This window comes from Pseudophryne corroboree, chromosome 6, assembly GCF_028390025.1.
Source record: "Pseudophryne corroboree isolate aPseCor3 chromosome 6, aPseCor3.hap2, whole genome shotgun sequence".
NCBI lineage: Eukaryota > Metazoa > Chordata > Amphibia > Anura > Myobatrachidae > Pseudophryne > Pseudophryne corroboree.
The window spans coordinates 100,626,937-100,653,360 of record NC_086449.1 but is presented as its reverse complement, the minus strand read 5'-3'; the positions used below and the strand labels follow the sequence as shown (position 1 = coordinate 100,653,360).

At 47.9% G+C, this 26,424-nt stretch overlaps 1 protein-coding gene across 5 annotated transcripts in view; it reads left to right on the top strand.

Annotated features, from left to right (window-relative positions):
* NSD3 (nuclear receptor binding SET domain protein 3) overlaps positions 1 to 26,424 on the top strand; it is a 300,258-nt gene that overhangs the window by 34,368 nt on the left and 239,466 nt on the right. For all 5 annotated transcript variants that reach the window (XM_063931538.1, XM_063931537.1, XM_063931536.1 and 2 more), the window contains exon 2: positions 12,329 to 13,095. In XM_063931538.1, the coding sequence (XP_063787608.1) occupies positions 12,373 to 13,095 (723 nt within the window). In that variant the 5' untranslated portion in view covers positions 12,329 to 12,372. The remainder of the gene's footprint in view (positions 1 to 12,328; positions 13,096 to 26,424) is intronic.

Below are 26,424 nucleotides of genomic sequence, written 5' to 3'. Positions count from 1 at the left end.
TATTGCTCGCTGGATCTGTAACACGATTCAGCAGGCTTATTCTACGGCTGGATTGCCGTTACCAAAATCGATCAAGGCCCATTCCACTAGGAAGGTGGGCTCTTCATGGGCGGCTGCCCGAGGGGTCTCGGCGCTACACCTGTGCCGAGCTGCTACTTGGTCGGGTTCAAACACCTTTGCAAAATTCTATAAGTTTGATACCCTGGCTGAGGAGTACCTCCTGTTTGCTCAATCGGTGCTGCAGAGTCATCCGCACTCTCCTGCCCGTTTGGGAGCTTTGGTATAATCCCCATAGTCCTTACGGAGTCCCCAGCATCCTCTAGGACGTAAGAGAAAATAAGATTTTAAACCTACCGGTAAATCTTTTTCTCGTAGTCCGTAGAGGATGCTGGGCGCCCGTCCCAAGTGCGGACTACTTCTGCAAGACTTGTATATAGTTTTGCTTACTAAAGGGTTATGTTATAGTTTCATCGGTCTCGGACTGATACTATGTTGTTTTTCATACTGTTAACTGGTTAGTATATCACAAGTTATACGGTGTGGATGGTGTGGGCTGGTATGAATCTTGCCCTTGGATTAACAAAAATCCTTTCCTCGTACTGTCCGTCTCCTCTGGGCGCAGTTTCTCTAACTGAGGTCTGGAGGAGGGGCATAGAGGGAGGAGCCAGTGCACACCCATACCTAAAGTTCTTTCTTAAAGTGCCCATGTCTCCTGCGGAGCCCGTCTATCCCCATGGTCCTTACTGAGTCCCCAGCACCCTCTACGGACTACGAGAAAAAGATTTACCGGTAGGTTTAAAATCTTATTTTTTTCTCCATGCTGATTGCGCCCTGATTTGCATGGCTAAACCCATCCAAACTAGTGGGCGCAACACGAAAAGTCTGTTTGAGCGCTCAGAAAACCTCTTTAAAAATAGCCCAAGGTTGTTATTCTGATCACCCCCTGCCCTCTCCAAGGTGATTTGTGTTTGTAGAGCTGTACATTGTAATTTGTTTTTTACTCTGGCTATACTGCTAAAGCGTGCTGGTGGGACTTCAGGTCCAGTTGTATGTGATCTGGAATGTGAGGTGTCTCAGTGCGGTCAGGGTGTCATAATATCAGCATGTGTAAAGTGATTACAAAATCCATGTGGAATAAAGCCACTAGAAATGATGTAAACTGTGTATTCTTATTTTCTTACTTGTGACTTTCACATACAGAGGTTTATTATACACACACACACACACACACACACACACACACACACACACACACACACACACACACACACACACACACACACACACACACACACACACACACACACACACACACACACTACCCCTATAGCACTTTCAGGTAATTTCTTACTTTATGGAATCCAAAGGATTTAAAAAAAACAAAAAACCTTTCTATTGATCAGCACAAAACATCGATCGTGAAATTTGAAAAAAGAAAAGTAATTTAATCCACCCCCAGCCCCCCCGCAGAAAAACATAGAACAAAAAGATAAACAATCTGTTGTTGTTGTCTTATTAAAAATAATTTATGGTGCCAAGGGGGAAATAATTTTTCAGTGGTATCATAATTAATGGTTGCCCAACTGAGCAATTCAGTTGTTCTGGGTGCCCATTAATTATGGCACTTGTTGTACCCAAACCAAATAAACCAAGTTTAGCCGCTATACTCATGCCATTTGGGCACCCTAACCACAGACTTTTTGCACATTTATGCTCGTCAGGCGGCAAGCAGAAATATTCTACTCTGGCATGCGCACCGAAATGCAGCAACGATTGTAAGACCAGAGTTGCTGAGTGCCGGTCACTTGGAGACAGGGAAGGTGCAGGGTGAGAGCCATGAGGGTTGAAGGTCCATTTGTAGAAAATTTAGACTGTAAGGTGGTACGGACAGGGAGAGCCTGCTGTCACATGTTTTGTAAAAGTGCTGATACAGCTATGAGTCTGTTTCAGTAAGTCTCTACTGGTGTGGTTCATTGGGTCGACAGTCATTAGGTCGACCACTATTGGACGATACGCTCATTTGGTCGATGCGGAAAAGATCTACATTAAGTTTTTTGTTTTTTTAAATGTCGTTTTCTTCGTAAAGTGACAGGGAACCCCAATTAGTGCATCGTGTCCCCTCGCAACCGCTGCGCTCGGCACAGGTTACGATCCACATGGACTATGATTGGGAATAGTAAAGTATGAAAAAGTTCAAAAACTGAAGAAAAAAAATGGGAAAACATGTCGACCTTTTCATGTCTCAACCTTTGCCATGTTGACCTAATGCATATCGACCAATAGTGGTCGACTTAATGAGCATCGACCTAAGTGATGTCGACCTAAAGACCGGATACCGTCTCTACCATCTTTCCACATCAGGATATTGCAGTTTTGCATAAGTTCTGTCATGTTCTGGAGGGATAGTTGGTCAAAAGTAATTTAAAAAAATACTCCAAAGAAGGATTGAAATCTGAGTTTGAATGACCCCCTCCCGGTACATTTTTAAACTGGGTACATATGACCTATGATTATATAGGTGTGTACGCAGTGCCGATGCAGAAGCGTTAGCTGATAAATGGCTCATATCTCTCCTGCAACGGTCGGGGTCAGGAGGTTGCACCTTATGTGGTGCGCTGCCAACCCACCGGTTCCCATAGAGGAGTCCCTTACCTCACGGCTGGATACATACGGCTCAGCTGATCAGGAGCGCTGAACCTAAGGATCAAATGTGTGTACCCAGCTTTAGGCTTATGCCAAACCACTGTACTTAATGTTGAGTACAGAGTGGTATATTTACTAAAGTACAGATTTATAGAAGTCGAGATGTTGCCCAAAGCAACCAATCAGATTCTACTAATTTATCTAGCACTTTATAGAAGATAATAGCTTGAATCTGGTTGATATAGGCAACATTATCACTTCTATAAACCTGCACCTTAGTAAATAAAGTGAAGTGTTGATCACATAAGACCACAGCATCTTTATCCATTTGGTATGCAAGTTTCTTGCATGCTTTTTGGGAAATTAGGTTACACTTGTGTTTTCTTCTCTCCTTCCATAAATCATAGAGTTGTAATGTGTCCTTGCATTGTCGTCTTATGGACACCTGTTCCCATCTCTGCCATTGAAGATAGTAACTTTGTCCAAATTGCCACAGGCTTTGGTGGCCAACCTAACAAGTGCTCTGTCTCAGTTCTGCTATTTTTATTGGAATTCATATTGCTCCCATTGAAATGAATTCTGAAATCTTATAGTGTCACCCATGATTGATTTCCCCCCCCCTCTTACGTCCTAGAGGATGCTGGGGGCCATATTAGTACCATGGGGTATAGACGGGTCCACCAGGAGCCATTGGCACTTTAAGAGTTTAATAGTGTGGGCTGGCTCCTCCCTCTATGCCCCTCCTACCAGACTCGGTTTAGAAAATGTGCCCGGAGGAGCTGGTCACAGCTAGGGGAGCTCTACAGAGTTCTTCTGGTAAAGAGTAATTTTTTTCCTTTCAGTTTTTTTTTTAAATTTTTTACAGTGAGGCTGTTGGCGACAGCCTCACTGCAGTGTGGGACTGGGGGGGGGGGGGAGAGCAGTGTCCGCCCCACGGGGTCTTGAGCCACTGCTCCCGCTGACTGGACGGTGGCTCCAGAGGGGTCTGATCGCGCCCCGCCACAGGGGAACGCTCGCCCCGGCAGCAGGCCGCCACCCCCTCAGAAGCTGAAGTGTGGCGCGTCAGTCACTGTCCCCCCTTGCAAGCCCCCTTGTGAAGAGGGCGGCTGCGGGTCAGGAGCGTGGTTGTTCCCGCGCTCCTGGAAGGCTCAGCGGTACCTTGGTGCGGCGCTTGGGAGGGAGCGCCCTGGGCCAGCTCCGGATCCTACACTGGTTTTCTTCAGCGTGTCTGGGTCTGCGGACCCAGGTCAGCATATTCCTCCGGCCAGTATAATCATCTTGTGAGCGGGAAGAGAGCGCCATTGAACGCGGCGGAGCTTCTCAGAGCGGACCCAGCAGCGTTCATCGCCATTTTTCCTGCCTGCAGCCACGGTTCACTGGATCCAGGTCCCTCCAGAGCTTTCTCCAGCAGTCTGTACGGTACCAGGGGGCTGTAGAAGGGGGGGAGGCTGCTTGAAGGCTCTGTCACCTATTAAGGGACACACTCAGCGCTGGGAAGGGACACCCTTTACCTGAAAAGCGCTGTGTGTGGGTTGGCTCCAATCTCTGTGTGTCTCTGCCATTCTTGGGGGGAAAACTCTGTCCTCAAAATACCCTGTGTGTTTGTGGGGTGTTTGTGTGTGCAACATGTCTAAGGACACTGTTTCATATGCTGCGGAGGATTTGTCTTCCCAGGAAGACTCCATTCCATGTAATCAGGATTGCACTGTTTTAGCCCAGATCCCAGCTAGAGAGACAGAATGGTTAGTCTCTCTGAGGGGGACTATATCTCAGATTTCTGATAGGGTGGCTAGGACTGAGCATGCCACTCAGGTCCTCCAGTCCTCTATGGTGGTATGGTCTGATCCTGCCTCCTCGGGGTCCCCTGCGGTACTTTCTAATAAGCTTGCGCTTTCAATTATGCAGGATGACACCGACTGACACTGCAGACAGTGACGGGGAGGTGTTGCGGGTGACGGCATCGCTTGCCAGGGGGGTGCAGTTGATGATTGAGGCTGTTAGGGATGTTTTACACATTTCAAACACTGATCCGGAACAGGTGGAGGAGGCCTTCTTCAGATAATAAGAAGCCCCCCCTTACTTTCCCGGCATCCAAGGAATTGAATGCTGTCTTTGAAAAGGCATGGCAAACTCCGGAAAAGAAATTCCAGATTCCCAAGAGAGTCTTGGTGGCTTTTTCCTTCCCAGAGGAAGATAGGAAGAGGTGGGAGTCCCCGCCGATAGTCGATGCCTCTGTATCCAGGCTGTCCAAACAGGTAGTTTTACCGGTCCCGGGATCTACCGCGTTAAAGGACCCCCCGGCAGATCGCAAGGTGGATGCTACGCTGAAATCCATTTACACCGCTTCGGGGGCTTTATTGCAGCCTACTATAGCCTGTGCTTGGATTGCTAAAGCTATTGCCAGGTGGTCGATCACTCTGCAGGAGGAATCGTCTACGCTGGACAAAGGTGACGTTGATTTGTTTTTACGTAATATTCAGGACTCTGCAGGGTTCCTGTGGATTCCATGAAGAACCTGGGTTCCATGGCTGCGGGGATCTCCTCCATGTCAGTCTCGGCTCGAAGGGGTCTCTGGCTGTGCAACTGGTCTGCGGATGCGTATACAAATGCCCCCCCACAGTGCCAGGTATACAGATGCCCCTCACAGCGCCAGGTATACAGATGCCCCTCACAGTGCCAGGTATACAGATGCCCCTCACAGTGCCAGGTATACAGATGCCCCTCACAGTGCCAGGTATACAGATGCCCCCCACAGTGTGCCAGGTATACAGATGCCCCCCACAGTGTGCCAGGTATACAGATGCCCCCCCCCCCCCCCCCCCGTGCTGCTTACCGCTGCTTGCTGCTTTCGGTGGGACACGGAGGCGAGCGCGGCTATGTTGGGCGGCAGCATGTAGGACTTGAAACCAGCCACCGGTTCGAGAGCCAATCAAAGCTCGCGGACCGGCAGCCGCGGCTCCTGATTGGCTGCCAGTCCGCGAGCTCTGATTGGCTCACGAACCGGCGGCTGGTTTCAAGTCCTACACGCCGCCGCGTCTCCTCCCTGTCCTGACAGCTGAGACACGCTGCCGCCGGACTGAGCGGCGGCGTGTCTCACTGAGAGAAGCGGGTGGGCCGGAGCAAACGGCTTCGCGGGCCTTATACGGCCCGCGGGCCGGAGGTTCCCCACCCCTGCTCTACAAGAAAAGGATTTACCGTCTCGGGTAATTAAAATCCTAATTTTTTTAATTCAACCTTAATTGGCATTGCTTGGAAAGTTATTTGATCTTCTTGATGAAGCGCTTTTGAAATGCACTCGCCAACGGTTAAACTGCTCTCTGACAGGAATCTATCAAAATTCATTAATTGTGCACAGCTGGACCCCATTCAGTGATGTGACCTTTGAAGACCGCTTGGTTTATTTAGGTGTGTATTAGGAAATAATTCCAAACACTATTCTCTCTTCTGTCATTTATTTTTTTTTAGCTGTAATTCAGAAAAGGCATTAGAAGTATTTTGTTTTTGTACTGTGTTAATCTGGCAATATTTTGGATTCCACGATAGAAGAATATAAGATGTGAATGATTCCAAAGGGGGTGAATATTACCTTCCAGACACAATCATTTTATTAAGGTTTCAAGGAAGCTGTAGTACTACTAGCAATTACTGACACATGTTTTTTTTCTTTTTCTCTAGCATCCGTAAGGGATATTGGGGGAGACTTAGTACGATGGGGTATAGACGGGGTCCAATGGAGCCAGGGCACTTTAAATTTTCTTCATTGGGCGTGCTGGCTCTTCCCCTCTATGCCCCTTCTCACAGGCAGTTTAGAAAAAAAGTGTCCTCAGGAGAGGATGCACAACTCTGGGCTACAAGCTGGAGTTCGACGGTGCTCCTCCCCAACAATTTTTCAAATCAAGCTTGCCAGCTTTGGAAGATATGCGGGTTACATTGCAACAGGCCACCCTAAAGTCGGTCCAGTCCCACGTCATTGTTTCAGTACCAATTCCACAAAGACGCAGGGGTTATTACTCCAATCTGTTTGTGGTGCCAAAACCGGATGGTTCGGTAAAGCCCATTTTGAATCTAAAGTACTTGAACCCGAACCTGAAGGTGTTCAAGTTCAAAATGGAATCTTTGCGAGCAGTGATTGTGGGCCTGGAAGACCAGGAATTCATGGTTTCCTTGGATATCAAGGACACCTATCTCCATATTTCGATTTGGCCGCCTCATCAGGCATACCTGAGGTTTGCCCTGCTGGAAAATCACTACCAATTCCAGGCCCTACCCTTTGGCCTGTCCACAGCTCAGAGGGTTTTCATGAAGGCGATGGCGGAGATGATGATTCAGCTCTGGGTCCAGGGAATCAATATTATTCCTTACCTGGACGATCTTCTGATCTAAGCAAGATCCAGAGAGCTTTTGCTGCTCCATATCGACCGCACTATCCAACTTCTTTCACACCATGGGTGGATCCTCAACTTACAGATGTCCCACCTCCGTCTCAGCGGCTCCTGTTCCTGGGGATGTTGCTGGATACTGTGGCCCAGAAGGTGTTCCTTCCAGAGGACAAGGCGAGAACACTCAGGAGATGGTCACATGGTGCTCCGACCTACTCGAGTGTCCATCCATCTTTGCATAAGATTGTTGGGAAAGATGGCGATCCAATATGAGATGGCGATCATACGAGGCGATCCAATATGGGAGGATCCATGCCAGACTTTTCAGCTGGCTCTCCTAAGCAAATGGTCCGTATCGCATCTTCAGATGCACCGGACGATACGGCTGTTGCCTGAAGCCAGGATTTCCCTCCTGTGGTGGCTGCAGTCCTCCAATCTCCTGGAAGGCCAGAGTTTTGGGATTCAGGATTGGATCCTCCTCCACAATGGATGCGAGTCCGAGAGGATGGGGAGCTGTCACCTAATGGGCGCGGTTCCAGGGCAGGTGGTCAGCCCACAAAGCCCTCCTTTCGATCAACATTCTGAAACTTCGGGCAATCTACAATGCTTTGCTCCAGGCCTCCCCTCTGCTCGGGGATCACACGATCCAGGTACAGTCTTACAACACCACAGCAGTGGCGTACATCAATCTACAAGAAGGAACAAAAAGCAGAGACTGCATGTGATATGTGTCAAGAATACTCCCCTGGGCAGAAAGAAATGCATGGGCAATGTCCGCAGTCTTCATTCCGGGAGTATACAACTGGGAAGCGGACTTCCTGAGTCGTTATGATCTCCACCCGGGGGTGTGGGGTCTCCAGCAGATGTTCCAGCAGATCATCTACCGGTGGGGCTGTCCACAGATAGACTGATGGCTTCCTGTCTCAACAAGAAGCTTCCCTGGTATCGCTTACGCACCAGAGACCCTCAGGCGAAGGCAGTATATGCACTGACATTGCCTTGGCTTTACCAGCTGGTCTACCTGTTTCCTCCGATTCCGTTGCTCCCAAGGGTGCTAAAGCGAATTGGACATCAAGGAGTCCAGGCAATTCTGATTGCCCCATATTGACCTCGGAGGGCGTGGTATGCGGATCTTCTGGACGGGTCCATCGAAGACCCTTGGCCTCTACCACTAAGAAGAGACCTTCTTCAACAAGGTCCGTTCGTCTACCAGGACTTACGGCGACTGCGTTTGACGACATGAAGTTTGAGCGGAACATCCTAGCTCACAAGGGTCTTTCCAAGAAGGTTATTGCTAGGTTCAGGTCAGGAAACATGTGACGTCAAAACACGATCATCATATCTTGGTGCGAGGAACGCATGCATACTGGGGCAGAGTTCCACTTGGGACGCTTCTTGCTTTACCTGCAGGCTGGTGTGGATAAGGGCTTGCGTCTGGGTTCCCTTAAGATCCAGATTTCAGCTCTCTCCATTTTCTTCCAGAAGAAATTGGCAGTGTTGCCAGAAGTTCAGACCTTCGTGCATGGGGTACTCCACATACAGCCTCCCTTTGTTCTACCTATGGCACTCTGGGATTTGAATGTACTGTTGACATTTCTAGAGTCCTCCTGGTTCGATTCTCTGACGGTAGAAGATAAGTATCTCACGTGGAAGACTGTGATGTTACTGGCCCTGGCTTCTGCTTGACGTGTCTCGGAATTGGGGGCCTTATCGTGTAAAAGTCCCTACTTTGTTTTTTACGAGGACAGAGCGGAGCTCCGGACTAGGCAGCAGTTCCTGCCGAAGGTTGTCTCCGCATTTCACCTGAATCAATCTATTGTGGTTCCATCAGGTTCTGGTTCTTCTGCTGCTCCGGAGCATTGGATGCTGTGCGTGCCTTGGAAATCTATGTCAAGCGAACAGCTCGGATCAGAAAGACAGATTTCTTGTTCGTGCTCTGATTCACAGAAAAAAGGTTGTCCTTTGAAGCAGTCCATTGCTCGTTGGATTAGGCTTACTATCCAACAGGCCTATGTATCGGGAGCCTTACCTGTTCCCAAGTCTCTGAAGGACCACTCTACAAGATCTTCCTGGGCGGCTGCCCGTGGAGTCTCGGCTTTGCAACTATGCCGAGCTGCTACCTGGTCAGGGCAGAACACTTTTGTCAAGTTCTACAAGTTTGATACCCTGGCCAAGGAGCATACCCAGTTTGGGCAGGCGGTGCTGCAGCAGTCTCCGCCCGTTCTGGAAGCTTTGGGACGTCCCCATCGTACTAAGTCTCCACCAATATTCCTTATGGATGCTAGAGAAAATAGGATTTTAAATACCTACCGGTAAATCATTTTCTCGTAGTCCATAAGGGATATTGGGCGCCCTCCTCAGTGCAGTGCCTTTCTGCAGGTTCTCTGTTATGTGGTTGCCTGTTCAGCTGTTGCTGTTGTTGTTCCCAGCCGTTGCTGGTTGTTGTATGTGATGCCCCTTTTCCACTAGCTCAAAAAACACGGGTAATGCACGGGGCGCACATTTACCTGTGTTTTTTGCAAGTGGAAAAGGCCCCCCCCCGCAAAAACCCGGATCAAGTGACCCGTGAATCCTACCCGTCAAGTGACCCATGAATCCTACCCGGGTAACTACCTGGGTAGGACACGGGAATGATCCAGGTAGGGTTGTAGTGTAAACGGGAGCCGCTCCCATACAGTGTAAACGGAAGGGCGACGCTGGGAGATCATGTGATCTCCCAGCGCCGCCCCTGCCGCGTCACTAACCCGGTAATGCCGGGTTGGTGACTGTTGATGGGAAAGGGGGCTGAGCACGGGCTGCAGCCAGGTTCTTATGTTTCCTTCTCTCTTATATGTCCTTTCTCCTTTGGGCACATTTTTACCTATAACTGCCTGTGGGAGGGGAGGAGCCAGCACACCCAGTGAAGAAAATTTAAAGTGCACTGGCTCCTTTGGACCCTGTCTATACCCCATCATACTAAGTCTTCCCCAGTATCCCTTATGGACTACGAAAAAAGGGTTTACCGGCAGGTATTTAAAATCCTATATTTTTTTTTTTTTTTCCCCACTGTCATTTTACATATGACATTGATACACCTACTACCTACAGTAAACTATTTCATGTAATCTGGATATATGGGTAGCTGTCACCACCACCAAACCGCCCCCTTCCCCTATCCTCTAGGTCTCCATGTGACTTTGCATATTCCTTTGTAACATTTCAAATTGAACTGAGTTAACCTGCACAAACACTGAGGCCTACATTTTTTAGTGACCATATTTCTTTAAACAGATACCTCTGACATCTGATAAATTGCAATTGGTCCATCTACGGTAGTTCAGTGCCCCAGACTTGTGATGCGCAAGAGTCTTTCAGAAGTTATTAGCCCTGAGGCTGAGTATATAAAACAAGAAAGAATAAGGTTTGGAGTATGTGACTGCTATACTACAATACTAATTCAGCAAGAAGGGAGATGCTTTTGCAGTATAGAGGAGTGCAGTTATTACCGTACTTTTAAATTAACCAGTTTGACATCAGTTATGCCTTTTTATGTTTAAATCTCATGTGATGTCTTTTACTCTCGATCCGTTCCTCTATGCTGCATCCTCAAAATTGTTCTCCTTAACCTCTGGCACTAACAACATAGGACACACAGTACAAGTGTTAGTAGCTCTCGAGGGCCACATCATTTTTTTCTCTCCCTTACAAAGTTGCACACTGGCCTGGGACCCCCTTACATCTGAGACTGGAGGAATGCGGTACATAATGAAAGGGGTGTGATACTTGTGACTGAGAGTCACGTGACCGTCTGCAGCATCCCGACTTTTAGAATGCTTACAGGGGACAGCAATTAATTTACCCCTCCCCTTCCCCCTGCTTTAACCTTAACCAGCCTGTGGTGGCGGCCAGGGCTAAGGACACGGGGTGTCTATCACCTGACTGCATCCCAATGAAAGATCTGTGAGCATGTGGCTCAGATGTAGTAAGGCAGTGTGGGTACCTGCCAGTCTTTTGTATTGTGTTATGCACCTTTCACACAGAAAACCAATTACTGGATAAAGCACTTTTACCCGGTAACTTGCAGATCAACACGGGTCCTTTCTGTGTGAAAGGGTCAACACAGGTCAAAATTCCTGGGACTTCAACACTGGTTTTTACCAGGAATTGTAACCTGAGTTGACCCTTTCACATAGGAGAAATACCTGCGTTGATCAGCAAATTACGGTCAGAACTGCTTCACCCAGTAATTTGCTTTCCTGTGTGAAAGGAGTTAAACTTGGGACCTGGCAAAATGATCCAGAAACTCAAATGCCCGGTGAAAGCCGGGATCTTTGTACTTTTCTGCCTGAAAGTTGAATTACTGAGACTCTGTGAGGCCCATACAGGTTGTACAGGGACAGAAGACAATGGCCAGCCTAGCCTTTTTTTTTTTTTTTTTTTAAAGCATCCCAATTATTGGTCTCGTTAGCTCATTAGTAGTTTATTCTTATTTGTTTATTGCTGAGGATTGGCCTTCTAACATGCGTCTCTGTTCATGTACAAGTGCCAGCAGCATTTGAAACCAATGTAAAACTTTTAGAAAACCGGATGCAAGTGTAAAAGATGCTGTTACCCACATCATTCAGGGTTTTGCATCCACAGTGTAAACTGGACTGAAAAACGATGTATGGTTCCTATGGACAACATATTTTACCTGTGCTCCACTGTCCTACATTAGTACCCAAGCCACAGGTGCTATATATGAGTGCACACTTACTTGCACCATGTGAATGAGTACTAAGCTTTAAACTGTGTTTACCTTGAGATGTTGTGTCTCTGATACTGCATTGTTTTGTGTTCTATCACTATTCAAAGTGAGGTATACAGAAATGCACCACATGTATTAAGCTTTCTGGATGGATTAGCCTTGTCTTTTTAAAACAAGTCTATGCCTAAAGTAGATATTGTGCACAATACATTGTGAAAGGAGCCTTAATAGATGTCTGTGTTTTATAGTTAGAAGTGTTGTGGAAGTGATTGTAGTATTACTGTACATCTTTCATACTGTGCTGACGTTGGTGTTGTGTCTTACAGCAGACAGGAAACACATGTCCTTACTTCAGTCTGCAGATGTTTACATAGGTTCACTAAATCTAGTTTTAGGGCAGATAAGGATTAAGGAATTTGGACTTGGGTGAAAGGGATTATTTATCTTGGTGTAGCTCTTGGCACTGCTTCGTAGTCAGGACAGTTTGTTGTAATAGTGAGATATAATAACATCATAACGATTTGTAATTATTGTGGTTCTTTTTAGTGATTTTGTTTTGTATCTTGTCTTTATCTCTTAGGCCCTATGAGAGAAAGGGAAAGCTGATGATGCCTGAGCACGACAATGGATTTCTCCTTCTCTTTCATGCAAGGGATCATGGGAAACACAATCCAGCAACCCCCTCAACTCATCGACTCCGCCAACAACCGGCAGGATGATGCCAACAGCAGTGATCAGGCTGACGAGGGCGGTCATACGCCCTATGATTCTGGCCTGCAGCCGGACTTCCAGTACCCCACTCCAACCACAGAGGAGCTGCCACCCCTCACCAACGGCTACCAGTCCTCACTGGGGTATGATACACAGGTCAAATATCCAGCCTATTCTCAGTTCCCCAATGGGTCAGCCAATGGGTACGGCACCAGGAACTACAGCACTCTGGAGTACTACCACCACTTGGAAACTGCAGCCATGCGGCCTCATGAGGGAGTAGTTAAATCCTCCCCTCCTCAACCCACCTCCCCTCCAACTCTTCTCCAACCTCCTCCATCCTCAACAGTTATTGCTCAAAAGAAGACTGGCTCTCCTGAGATCAAACTGAGGATTACAAAGACTATTCAAAATGGTCGGGAGATGTTTGAGTCCTCACTATGTGGGGATCTCCTTCATGAAGTTCAAGCCAATGAAAGCACCCGGAAAAAGCATGAGAGGAGGAGAGAAAGGAAGGAGAAGAGGAAGAAGAGCAGTCGGCATCATCATCATCACCACCACCACCGTGAGGAGGTGAAAGTCGATGAGCCACTGCCACACAAGATACAAAAGTTGGTGCCTCAGGAGGAGGAGATTGTGAGTTTTGCTGCACCTGTTTTATTCTAAGTATTGTTTCCAGAAGTGTTACTAATAGTATAAAATCTAGGTGTCTCAATTGTAATGCTGTAATTTCTTCTGCTTTTTATTTCATTTCCTGCATGGGGTGTTCACCCTTTCATTAATGTTCTTTATTTGTTTCTCTTGCGTGCAACCTTAATTGTGATTCTATCCAGAAACTGATGCACATCTAACTGTTTTTCTTCTTTATTTTTTGTAAATAAATACATAAAAATGTTGTTTTTTCTTTTATAATCTTTGCTTTACTGTTAACATCTATGTACTTTCTTATTAATATCAATGGGAGCGATTCATTTGTTTAATGCGCGCCAATAATAGCATTCCACCTGTCACTTTAGATGGGGCGGTATGCAATTGTTTGGGTGCCCATTGTTTTATCACGCTGATCGTCTGGTTCAGCTATGCACATTGTCTAAACACGACTAAAGTGTTGGTCGTGATGCAAAAAGTCCTGCTTGGGCGCACACACGGAACACTTTTCGCACATTTCTGCTTGCATCTCCGGGTGGTGGCTGCGCACAGTAGCGTCGGCCTGGCAGCACAATAGTGGCAGACGCCCATTAAACAATAGAATTGCTCCTTATCTGTTTTTCGACCTATAGAATTTTTTTTTGGGGGGGGGGAATTTCAGTTAGATTATTTTGTAATGAGTTGCCTTAATGCCCTTAGGCACTGTTGCTAAGCTTGATCCATGATCCTTAACATCCGTCTGTTATCTGATGTCTTATTACACCTTCCGAACTTATGCCTTTTGTCTGCATAATTTTTCTGCCTCTTATTTGAGCCCATTATTTCTTATTTTCACCTAATTTCACTGCTTGAGACAGATATAAGACTAAAGTAAGTGGATGGGAAGTCAAAAGGCGAGATTCAAATGTTGTTCCTGCCGGCAGCCACAAGATGGCGCAGAATGGAGCTATTCAATTGTAGCTTTGTTTGGGCGCGATCGTCTGTCGGCGTCTGCATTTCAGCTCGCACCCGCCGGGGGTGGCGATCTGAAATGTGTGAAAAGTTACCTGTTTGGGCGCCCAAACGACACTTTTCCCAATCATGCCCATTAGTTTAGTGTGGTTTAGCCGCTTTACGCAGCTAAACCAAACACTAATGGGTGCAATCAGCGCGATAGGGGACATCAATTGAATATCACTCCTAATGTGTATGTATATAACATTTGTTTCTCCCATGTTTTTGGTTAGATACACTTAGGGGTACTATTACTAATATATGGGATTTCAAAAGTGGAGGTGTTCTCTACAGCAACTGCTCAGATTCGGCTGTTTATCTGGTACATCCTAGAATTTGATTACTTGCTAGCAGCAAACACCTCCACTTTTGTAAACCCACATTGTAGTAAATTTCCCCTTACTGTACTTGGTGAGATTCAGTTGTTATAGCGTGCCCGATCTCCCATCTAAAGCAACGGGAGGTCGCATGGTGATAGTCAATTGATCTGTTTATCGCCCTGATCTCACACTCAGATGTCGGGATTAGCCTTGTAAAGCAGCGAAACCTGACCAATCACGCACCCCGGGGTGTGCGAGCTGAAATGCAGTTGGCGGCAGCCATCGCACCCGAACAGAGATACAATTGAATAGCGCCATTTGGGCACCATCTACTGGCTGCCGGTGGGAAAAACATTTGAATTTTGCTCAGTGTATCTAATGGCTCCTCTCTTCTCCATGATAAACTGATGTCTGAGGAGTTATACATTCATTTTCTTTCATTTATACATTTGGGGAAATGAAGGCCTTTTATAACTGTTAATAAAATTTGCTTGATAAAAATAGACATAATAGGATTAATGATGTTCACACTTTACATAACATCTGCATGGAATTAATGATTGCATTCTTTGAAGTCAGTAACACCACTACGGTCATATAGTGTTCACTCTAGGATTTTTTTTAGGGCAGGGTGCTGATCACGGGGGGGGCACATTTTTCATTTGTGAGGGCGCATTTTTCATTTGTGAGGGCGCATTTTTCATTTGTGAGGGCGCATTTTTCATTTGTGAGGGCACATTTTTCATTCGAGAGAGCACATTTTTAAGGTAGGATGGCAAAATTAGGTACATACTATAATGCTTGGTGCTCCCATTCCTATAGGCGAAGGCATGGACAGTTCGCAAAAATTTAGGGGCGTTGTTTCATGGGGAAGGGGCGTGACCACATAATAGTACCAAATCACATTATACCACACAATAGTGCCGCTTATACACATTGCACCAGGTAGAACCTCCTATACACACTGCGCCAGGTTGTACACGTTATACACATTGCGCCAGGCAGAGCACGTTATACACATTGCGCCAGGCAGCGCACGTTATACACATTGCGCCAGGCAGCGCACGTTATACACATTGCGCCAGGCAGAGCACGTTATACACATTGCGCCAGGCAGAGCACGTTATACACATTGCGCCAGGCAGAGCACGTTATACACATTGCGCCAGGCAGAGCACGTTATACACATTGCGCCAGGCAGAGCACGTTATACACATTGCGCCAGGCAGAGCACGTTATACACATTGCGCCAGGCAGAGCTTGTTGTACACATTGCGCCAGGAAGAGCACGTTGTACACATTGCGCCAGGAAGAGCACGTTATACACATTGCGCCAGGAAGAGCACGTTTGAGCACGTTGTACACATTGCGCCAGGCAGAGCACGTTGTACACATTGCGCCAGGCAGAGCACGTTGTACACATTGCGCCAGGCAGAGCACGTTGTACACATTGCGCCAGGCAGAGCACGTTGTACACATTGCGCCAGGCAGAGCACGTTGTACACATTGCGCCAGGCAGAGCACGTTGTACACATTGCGCCAGGCAGAGCACGTTGTACACATTGCGCCAGGCAGAGCACGTTGTACACATTGCGCCAGGCAGAGCACGTTATACACATTGCGCCAGGGAGAGAGCACTGAGGCACACTGCACCAGGGAGAGAGCACTAGGAGGGAGGGGAGGACGGGTACAGGGCAGATGCAGAGCAGCACTCAACGTTGCGGAGGAGGGCGCTGTGCCGGGTCAGCAGGGCCGGCCTCTTGATGCTGACGGCGGAGCCCAGGTCAGCGCGCAGCGCCACGGTGAGGGGGAATCAAACCATGCCGGAGGACTGGCGGGAGACACCGCAGGCTCTGATTGGCTGCTCCTCCCCGCTGCATGCTGACCCAGTCTCCGCCTTCAGCTGAGAGCTGTCAGTCAGGCAGGGGGAGGAGTAACAGCGTGGCGGGGGGAGAAGTGGAAGTGACAGCGCGGCGGGGACGGGTTGAAGTGACAGCGCGGCGGGGACGGGGAGAAGGCAGTCCTCAGGGCGGGCACAAACGGGCAGGGCGCATTCTGTCACTCAAAAAAGGGGCAGGGCGCAGCGCCCTGCGAAAGAAGCTTAGAGTGAACACTAGTCATATATAAATAAGAAATCCTGTTTCGGGAGAAAGGTCTTCTAGGATATGCACGTTACATGGTAGCCCTTTGATTTATTGCTATTAGATATGGACCTGGTGTATTCTGTCACTGATAGCCAGGACGTACACGGTTCCTCCTATGGCAGCCACGAAAGTGATGGTTCCTAGAAATCTTTTCTAATTTATTTGCATGGTATCTGTAGGGCGTACCTTTATATAGGCTCACAAGCTCTTTTTATTGGTTCAGTCTCCAGTTCTATAGGAATTGCACGAGAGACACTTCTGTGGACCTCAGTATGCAGTTCCCTGATCAGTAATGAAGTACCTTCTATCTGCCGTACCTTGCTGTAGGCCGCACTTGGAAATGCATTTAGACTGCTGAATCCTTTTTTTCTCTGACGTCCTAGTGGATGCTGGGAACTCCGAAAGGACCATGGGGAATAGCGGCTCCGCAGGAGACTGGGCACAACTAAAGAAAGCTTTTAGGTCACCTGGTGTGCACTGGCTCCTCCCACTATGACCCTCCTCCAAGCCTCAGTTAGATTTTGTGCCCGGCCGAGGTTGGATGCACACTAGGGGCTCTCCTGAGCTTCTAGAAAGAAAGTATATAAATAGGTTTTTTATTTTACAGCGAGACCTGCTGGCAACAGGCTCACTGCAGCGAGGGACTAAGGGGAGAAGACGCGAACCTACCTGCTTGCAGCTAGCTTGGGCTTCTTAGGCTACTGGACACCATTAGCTCCAGAGGGATCGACCGCATTGGAACTGGCCTTGGTGTTCGTTCCCGGAGCCGCGCCGCCGTCCCCCTTACAGAGCCAGAAGTAAGAAGAGGTCCGGAAAATCGGCGGCAGAAGACATCAGTCTTCACCAAGGTAGCGCACAGCACTGCAGCTGTGCGCCATTGCTCCTCATACACACTTCACACTCCGGTCACTGAGGGTGCAGGGCGCTAGGGGGGGGCGCCCTGAGCAGCAATAAAAAGACCTTGGCTGGCAAAAATACCACAATATATAGCCCCAGAGGCTATATATGTGATAATTACCCCTGCCAGAATCCATAAAAAAGCGGGAGAATAGTCCCCGAAAAAGGGGCAGAGCTATCTCCTTCAGCACACTGGCGCCATTTCTCCCTCACAGCTCCGCTGGAAGGAAGCTCCCTGGCTCTCCCCTGCAGTCTACACTACAGAAAAGGGTAAAAAAGAGAGGGGGGGCACTAAATTTAGGCGCAGTATATATAACAGCAGCTATAGGGGACATAATTCAGTTAGTCCCTGCATTATATAGCGCTCTGGTGTGTGCTGGCATACTCTCACTCTGTCTCCCCAAAGGGCTTTTGTGGGTCCTGTCCTCTGTTAGAGCATTCCCTGTGTGTGTGCGGTGTGTCGGTACGGCTGTGTCGACATGTTTGATGAGGATAATGATGTGGAGGCGGAGCAGATGCCTATAGAAGGGATGTCACCCCCTGCGGGGCAGACACCTGAGTGGATGGACTTATGGAAGGAATTGCGTGCACGTGTCGATTCCTTACACAAAAAATTTGACGACATGCCAAATGCGGGACAGCCGGCTTCTCAGCTCGTGCCTGTCCAGGCGTCTCAAAGGCCATCGGGGGCTCTAAAACGCCCGCTACCTCCGATGGCAGAAAGGATGTCGACACGGATACTGACACCAGTGTCGACGACGATGAGTCTAGTCTAATGTCCACTAAGGCCATTCGTTGCATGATTGAAGCAATGAAAGAGGTGTTACAAATTTCTGATATAAACCCAGGTACCACTAAAAAGGGTATTATGTTTGGGGAGAAAAAACTACCCGTAGTTTTTCCCCCATCAGAAGAATTAAATGAAGTGTGTGAAGAAGCGTGGGCTTTCCCTGATAAAAGATTGGTAATCTCTAAGAAGTTACTAATGGCGTTCCCTTTCCCGCCAGAGGATAGGTCACGTTGGGAGACACCACCTAGGGTGGATAAAGCGCTCACACGTTCGTCTAAAAAGGTGGCACTACCGTCTCCGGATACGGCCGCCCTCAAGGAACCTGCTGATAGAAAGCAGGAGGCGATCCTGAAGTCTGTATATACACACTCAGGCATTATACTTAGACCAGCTATTGCGTCAGCATGGATGTGCAGTGCTGCCGCTGCGTGGTCAGATTCCCTGTCAGAAAATATTGACACCCTAGACAGGGACACTATTCTGCTAACCATAGAGCATATAAAAGACTCAGTCTTATACATAAGAGATGCACAGAGGGATATCTGCCGGCTGGCATCTAAAATAAGTGCACTGTCCATTTCTGCTAGGAGAGGCTTATGGACTCGCCAGTGGACAGGGGATGCAGATTCAAAAAGGCACATGGAAGTTTTGCCTTATAAGGGTGAGGAGTTATTCGGGGATGGTCTCTCGGACCTAGTTTCCACAGCAACTGCTGGGAAGTCAGCGTTTTTACCCCATGTTCCCTCACAGCCTAAAAAGGCGCCGTTTTATCAGGTACAGTCCTTTCGGACTCAGAAAAACAGGCGAGGAAAAGGCGGGTCCTTTCTGTCCAGAGGCAGAGGTAGGGGAAAAAGGCTGCAACAAACAGCAGGTTCCCAGGAGCAAAAGTCCTCCCCCGCTTCTTCCAAGTCCGCCGCATGACGGTGGGGCTCCACAGGCGGAGCCAGGTACGGTGGGGGGCCGCCTCAAAAATTTCAGCGATCAGTGGGCTCGCTCACAGGTGGATCCCTGGATCCTGCAAATAGTATCTCAAGGGTACAAACTGGAATTCGAGGCGTCTCCACCCCACCGGTTCCTAAAATCTGCCTTGCCGACAACTCCCTCAGGCAGGGAGGCTGTGCTAGAGGCAATTCACAAGCTATATTCCCAGCAGGTGATAGTCAAGGTGCCCCTACTTCAACAAGGACGGGGTTACTATTCCACAATGTTTGTGGTACCGAAACCGGACGGTTCGGTGAGACTCATATTTTAAATTTGAAATCCTTGAACACATACATAAAAAAATTCAAGTTCAAGATGGAATCGCTCAGGGCGGTTATTGCAAGCCTGGACGAGGGGGATTACATGGTATCCCTGGACATCAAGGATGCTTACCTGCATGTCCCCATTTACTATCCTCACCCGGAGTACCTCAGATTTGTGGTACAGGATTGCCATTACCAATTCCAGACGCTGCCGTTTGGACTCTCCACGGCACCGAGGGTGTTTACCAAAGTAATGGCGGAAATGATGATACTCCTTCGAAGAAAGGGAGTTTTAATTATCCCGTACTTGGACGATCTCCTAATAAAGGCGAGGTCCAAGGAGCAGTTGTTGGTGGGAGTAGCACTATCTCAGGAGGTGCTACACCAGCACGGTTGGATTCTGAATATTCCAAAATCACAACTGGTTCCGACGACACGTCTACTGTTCCTGGGTATGATTCTGGATACAGTCCAGAAAAAAGTGTTTCTCCCGGAGGAGAAAGCCAAGGAGCTGTCATCTCTAGTCATAAATATTCTGGAACTAAGGGCCATTTACAATGCCCTAAGTCAGGCAAAATCCCTGCTTCTGCACCAGCCGGTACTGATCCAGTCAGACAACATCACGGCAGTCGCCCATGTAAATCGACAGGGCGGCACAAGAAGCAGGATGGCAATGGCAGAAGCCACAAGGATTCTCCGATGGGCGGAAACTCACGTACTAGCACTGTCAGCAGTGTTCATTCCGGGAGTGGACAACTGGGAAGCAGACTTTCTCAGCAGGCACGACCTCCACCCGGGAGAGTGGGGACTTCATCCAGAAGTCTTCACGCTGATTGTAAATCGATGGGAACGGCCACAGGTGGACATGATGGCGTCCCGCCTAAACAAAAAACTAGAGAGATATTGCGCCAGGTCAAGGGACCCTCAGGCGATAGCTGTGGACGCTCTAGTGACACCGTGGGTGTACCAGTCAGTTTGTGTTCCCTCCTCTGCCTCTCATACCAAGGGTACTGAGAATAATAAGAAAACGAGGAATAAGAACAATACTCGTGGTTCCGGATTGGCCAAGACGAGCGTGGTACCCGGAACTTCAAGAGATGATCTCAGAGGACCCATGGCCTCTGCCGCTCAGACAGGACCTGCTGCAGCAGGGGCCCTGTCTGTTCCAAGACTTACCGCGGCTGCGTTTGACGGCATGGCGGTTGAGTGTGAGGCCAAAAAGGCCCCAACAGAGGAATTTCAACTAGGTCGATTTCTGCATTTCCTACAAGCAGGAGTGACTATGGGCCTGAAATTAGGCTCCATTAAGGTACAGATCTCGGCTCTGTCGATTTTCTTCCAGAAAGAACTAGCTTCACTACCTGAAGTTCAGACGTTTGTGAAAGGAGTGCTGCATATTCAGCCCCCGTTTGTGCCTCCAGTGGCACCTTGGGATCTCAACGTGGTGTTAAGTTTCTTAAAATCACATTGGTTTGAGCCACTTAAAACCGTGGATCTAAAATATCTCACGTGGAAAGTGGTCATGTTATTGGCCTTGGCTTCAGCCAGGCGTGTATCAGAATTGGCAGCTTTGTCATGTAAAAGCCCTTATCTGATTTTCCATATGGATAGGGCGGAATTGAGGACTCGTCCCCAGTTTCTCCCTAAGGTGGTATCAGCTTTTCACTTGAACCAACCTATTGTGGTGCCTGCGGCTACTAGGGACTTGGAGGATTCCAAGTTGCTGGACGTAGTCAGGGACTTGAAAATTTATGTTTCCAGGACGACTGGAGTCAGGAAAACTGACTCGCTATTTATCCTGTATGCACCCAACAAGCTGGGTGCTCCTGCTTCTAAGCAGACTATTGCTCGCTGGATTTGTAGCACAATTCAGCTGGCGCATTCTGCGGCTGGACTGCCGCATCCTAAATCAGTAAAAGCCCATTCCACAAGGAAGGTGGGCTCATCTTGGGCGGCTGCCCGAGGGGTCTCGGCTTTACAACTTTGCCGAGCTGCAACTTGGTCAGGGGCAAACACGTTTGCAAAATTCAACAAATTTGATACCCTGGCTGAGGAGGACCTTGAGTTCTCTCATTCGGTGCTGCAGAGTCATCCGCACTCTCCCGCCCGTTTGGGAGCTTTGGTATAATCCCAATGGTCCTTTCGGAGTTCCCAGCATCCACTAGGAAGTCAGAGAAAATAAGATTTTACTCTCCGGTAAATCTATTTCTCGTAGTCCGTAGTGGATGCTGGGCGCCCGTCCCAAGTGCGGAATTGTCTGCAATACTTGTACATAGTTATTGTTAACTAAAGGGTTATTGTTGAGCCATCTGTTGAGAGGCTCAGTTGTTTTTCATACTGTTAAACTGGGTATAGTATCACGAGTTATACGGTGTGATTGGTGTGGCTGGTAAGAGTCTTACCCGGGATTCAAAATCATTCCTTATTATGTCAGCTCGTCCGGGCACAGTGTCCTAACTGAGGCTTGGAGGAGGGTCATAGTGGGAGGAGCCAGTGCACACCAGGTGACCTAAAAGCTTTCTTTAGTTGTGCCCAGTCTCCTGCGGAGCCGCTATTCCCCATGGTCCTTTCGGAGTTCCCAGCATCCACTACGGACTACGAGAAATAGATTTACCTGTGAGTAAAATCCTTATTATTTTTTTTTATTTTTTTTTTACTTTTCTGATAACGGGTTGTTCATATCCGAGAGCTCAGGTGCTGTATGCATGCACAGGACTTTAGAAGTAGAGTAGATATTGGACATAGATCCCAGTGCTGGTGCACCCCCCTTCATTTCCATCACATAAAACATTACTGACAGAGTGTATGATACTGTGGGGATGATTCTTTTTTTTTTTTAAATTTTTTTTCTGTGGACGGGGATAATTAACCACTTAACTGACGATTTCTCTAACGTCCTAAGTGGATGCTGGGGACTCCGTAAGGACCATGGGGAATAGCGGCTCCGCAGGAGACTGGGCACATCTAAAGAAAGCTTTAGGACTATCTGGTGTGCACTGGCTCCTCCCCCTATGACCCTCCTCCAAGCCTCAGTTAGATCTTTGTGCCCGAACGAGAAGGGTGCACACTAGGGGCTCTCCTGAGCTTCTTAGTGAAAGTTTTAGTTTAGGTTTTTTATTTTCAGTGAGACCTGCTGGCAACAGGCTCACTGCATCGAGGGACTAAGGGGAGAAGAAGCGAACTCACCTGCGTGCAGAGTGGATTGGGCTTCTTAGGCTACTGGACATTAGCTCCAGAGGGACGATCACAGGCCCAGCCTGGATGGGTCCCAGAGCCGCGCCGCCGGCCCCCTTACAGAGCCAGAAGAAAGAAGAGGTCCGGAAAATCGGCGGCAGAAGACGTCCTGTCTTCAACAAGGTAGCGCACAGCACTGCAGCTGTGCACCATTGCTCTCAGCACACTTCACACTCCGGTCACTGAGGGTGCAGGGCGCTGGGGGGGGGCGCCCTGAGACGCAATAAAAAACACCTTGGATGGCAAAAAATGCATCACATATAGCTCCTGGGCTATATGGATGCATTTAACCCCTGCCAGAATACATAAAAAAACGGGAGATAAGGCCGCCAATAAGGGGGCGGCGCCTATCTCCTCAGCACACTGGCGCCATTTTCCCTCACAGCTCCGTTGGAGGGAAGCTCCCTGTCTCTCCCCTGCAGTCACCACAGAAAGTGTTAAAAAAGAGAGGGGGGGCACAAATTACGCGCAGTATTAAAGCTATAAGGGGAAAAACACTTATATAAGGTTATCCCTGTATATATATAGCGCTCTGGTGTGTGCTGGCAAACTCTCCCTCTGTCTCCCCAAAGGGCTAGTGGGGTCCTGTCCTCTATCAGAGCATTCCCTGTGTGTGTGTGCTGTATGTCGGTACGTTTGTGTCGACATGTATGAGGAGAAAAAAGGAATTACGTGACAGTGTCAGCTCTGTATAAAAGACAGTGGTTGACATGAGACAGCCGGCTACTCAGCTTGGGCCTGTCCAGACGTCTCATGGGCCGTCAGGGGCTCTAAAGCGCCCGTTACCTCAGATGGCAGATATAGACGCCGACACGGATACTGACTCCAGTGTCGACGGTGAAGAGACAAATGTGACTTCCAGTAGGGCCACACGTTACATGATTGAGGCAATGAAAAATGTTTTACACATTTCTGATAATACGAGTACCACCAAAAAGGGGTATTATGTTCGGTGAGGAAAAACTACCTGTAGTTTTCCCGAATCTGAGAAATTAAATGAGGTGTGTGATGATGCGTGGTTTTCCCCCGATAACAACTGATAATTTCTAAAATGTTATTGGCATTATATCCTTTCCCGCCAGAGGTTAGGGTGCGTTGGGAAACACCCCCTAGGGTGGATAAAGCGCTCACACGCTTGTAAGGGCTCTACCCTCTCCTGAGATGGCCGCCCTTAAGGATCCTGCTGATAGAAAGCAGGAGGGTATCCTAAAATGTATTTACACACATACTGGTATTATACTGCGACCAGCAATCGCCTCAGCCTGGATGTGCAGTGCTGGGTTGGCGTGGTCGGATTCCCTGACTAAAAATATTGATACCCTAGATAGGGACAGTATATTTTTGCCTATAGAGCATTTAAAAGATGCATTTCTATATATGCGTGATACACAGCGGAATATTTGCCGACTGGCATCAAGTCTAAGTGCGTTGTCCATTTCTACCAGTAGAAGGTTATGGACACGTCAGTGGTCAGGTGATGCGTATTCCAAACGGCATTTGGAAGTATTGCCTTATTAAAGGGAGGTGTTATTTGGGGTCGGTCTTTCAGACCTGGTGGCCACGGCAACAGCTGGCAAATCCACGTTTGTACCCCAGGTCGCCTCTCAACATGAGAAGACGCCGTATTATCAGGCGCAGTCTTTTCGTGGACAAGCGGGCAAAAGGTTCCTCATTTCTGCCCCGTGACAGAGGGAGAGGAAAAAGGCTGCAGAAATCAGCCAGTTCCCAGGAACAGAAACCCTCTCCCGCCTCTGCCAAGCCCTCAGTATGACGCTGGGGCTTTACAAGCAGAATCAGGCACGGTGGGGGGCCCGTCTCAATGAATTTCAGCGCGCAGTGGGCTCACTCGCAAGTAGACCCCTGGATCCTTCAGGTGATATCTCAGCGGTACAAATTAGAATTCGAGACGTCTCCCCCTCGCCGTTTCCTAAAGTCGGCTTTACCGATGTCTCCTTCTGACAGGGAGACAGTTTTGGAAGCCATTCACAAGCTGTATTCCCAGCAGGTGATAATCAAGGTACCCCTCCTGCAACAGGGAACGGGGTATTATTCCACACTGACAATGTCTATAATATTTGTCCTATTAAAAACACGTTAAAGAACACAGTACGCAATTGGCGTAAAAAGTACCGCAAGGGTACTCCCTTAACTATACCTTAAGGAATGTACTTATACTGTAAACCTCTGTGTAGTGGGAGAGTGTAGATGCAACACAGAATAACCTTATTACCTTTAAAGCTGTTCGAGCGTCACCGACGCTCTGAGATTACTTAACAATATAAGAAATACACAGATACCGTGCTCAGGGTCCAACGCCTAATATATATTTATGAATGATATACTTGCGAAAGAATTAAACACAATACAAGTCATACACTACACTATAACATAGACTACCTAACCAGATAACTACACAGGAAATATAATACAATACAATTACTATTTAAGGGAAAATAAGAGAAAGAGAAGGAGAGAGAGAGAGAGAGAGAGAGATTGAGAGAGATTGGCTCAGAGTAACAAGAAGATTAATATGATTGCGGAGAAACACTTACACATGTGAGGAACAATCGCTGCGCAGTCAGTCAATGCTGAGAATCTTTGTTTAGAAAGTACTTGAGCTTACCCATGCTGCCTGTCCCTATATACACAACACCCAGCAACACAATTGTCCCTACAATGCCGCATGGGGCAGAAGCTAGACTCCATTTTGGGAAAACTCCACTTGATTCCAAAGACTACACCACATGGCTGAAAGGGGGAGGGGAAAATACCCGGCAGCAGCCATTTTAGATTTGCAGGTCCAAACACATGGCACTCTCTACTACACCACAATCACATAGCAGAAAACACAAGACTCCATTTTATTCCAAAATGTCCAAGCCTCAAAACAATGCATATGTTCTGATTTTACAATTCCAAACAATCTAAATCACCTTTCACAATTTCAATCCAACTTCCTAGAACCATCTTATTAAATCTCCATAGGCAAACAAATACCACAAATGCTATGCTACAGGTTGTCTAATGTTCCACTTCATCACAGACTTCACAGAGTATTCAGCACAAACAAGTTACAATCACACAGCTGCGCAAGCCTCACCATCCCCAAGCCATTTGTTTCTCCAAACCAACCACTCTATGCTTACCCATCATTCCACAACTACCCCACCACAAAACACACATTTAAAACTACTCTATGCCAATCAGCCATGAGATATTGAGATTATGGTACTTAGCCTTTGATGCCTGGCGATGATCCAGCCATGCTTCTGAGACCTCTGTTCTGAGTGCAGCCACATCACATCTGCTCTCTGAGGCAACCAACAACACTGACCCCAACCCCCCCCAGACAGGAACTATTCTCCTGTGTCTGTTCCTAGGGGAGGGGTCTCTCTCTCTCTCCTTTGTATATGCTAATCAGGTTCAGCCCTTAAAACTGCCAAAAGGGTTGGCTTGAGTTCCCTATTCACTGTATCATTTATTGTTCTACCAAAGTGATTTTAGCTTTTATACATTCAATCATAACTATCCGCTGCAATGTCCTACAACTTCACAACCAGCATCAAACTAACCCACACATCATTCTGCTTGCTTTAATACCAAACATGATGTCTGGTGCTTGATATTATTATAACCATGTACTGTATGAAACAAGCGCCGAATCCATCTCCGTACCATGTCCGAGCAAATGCGTG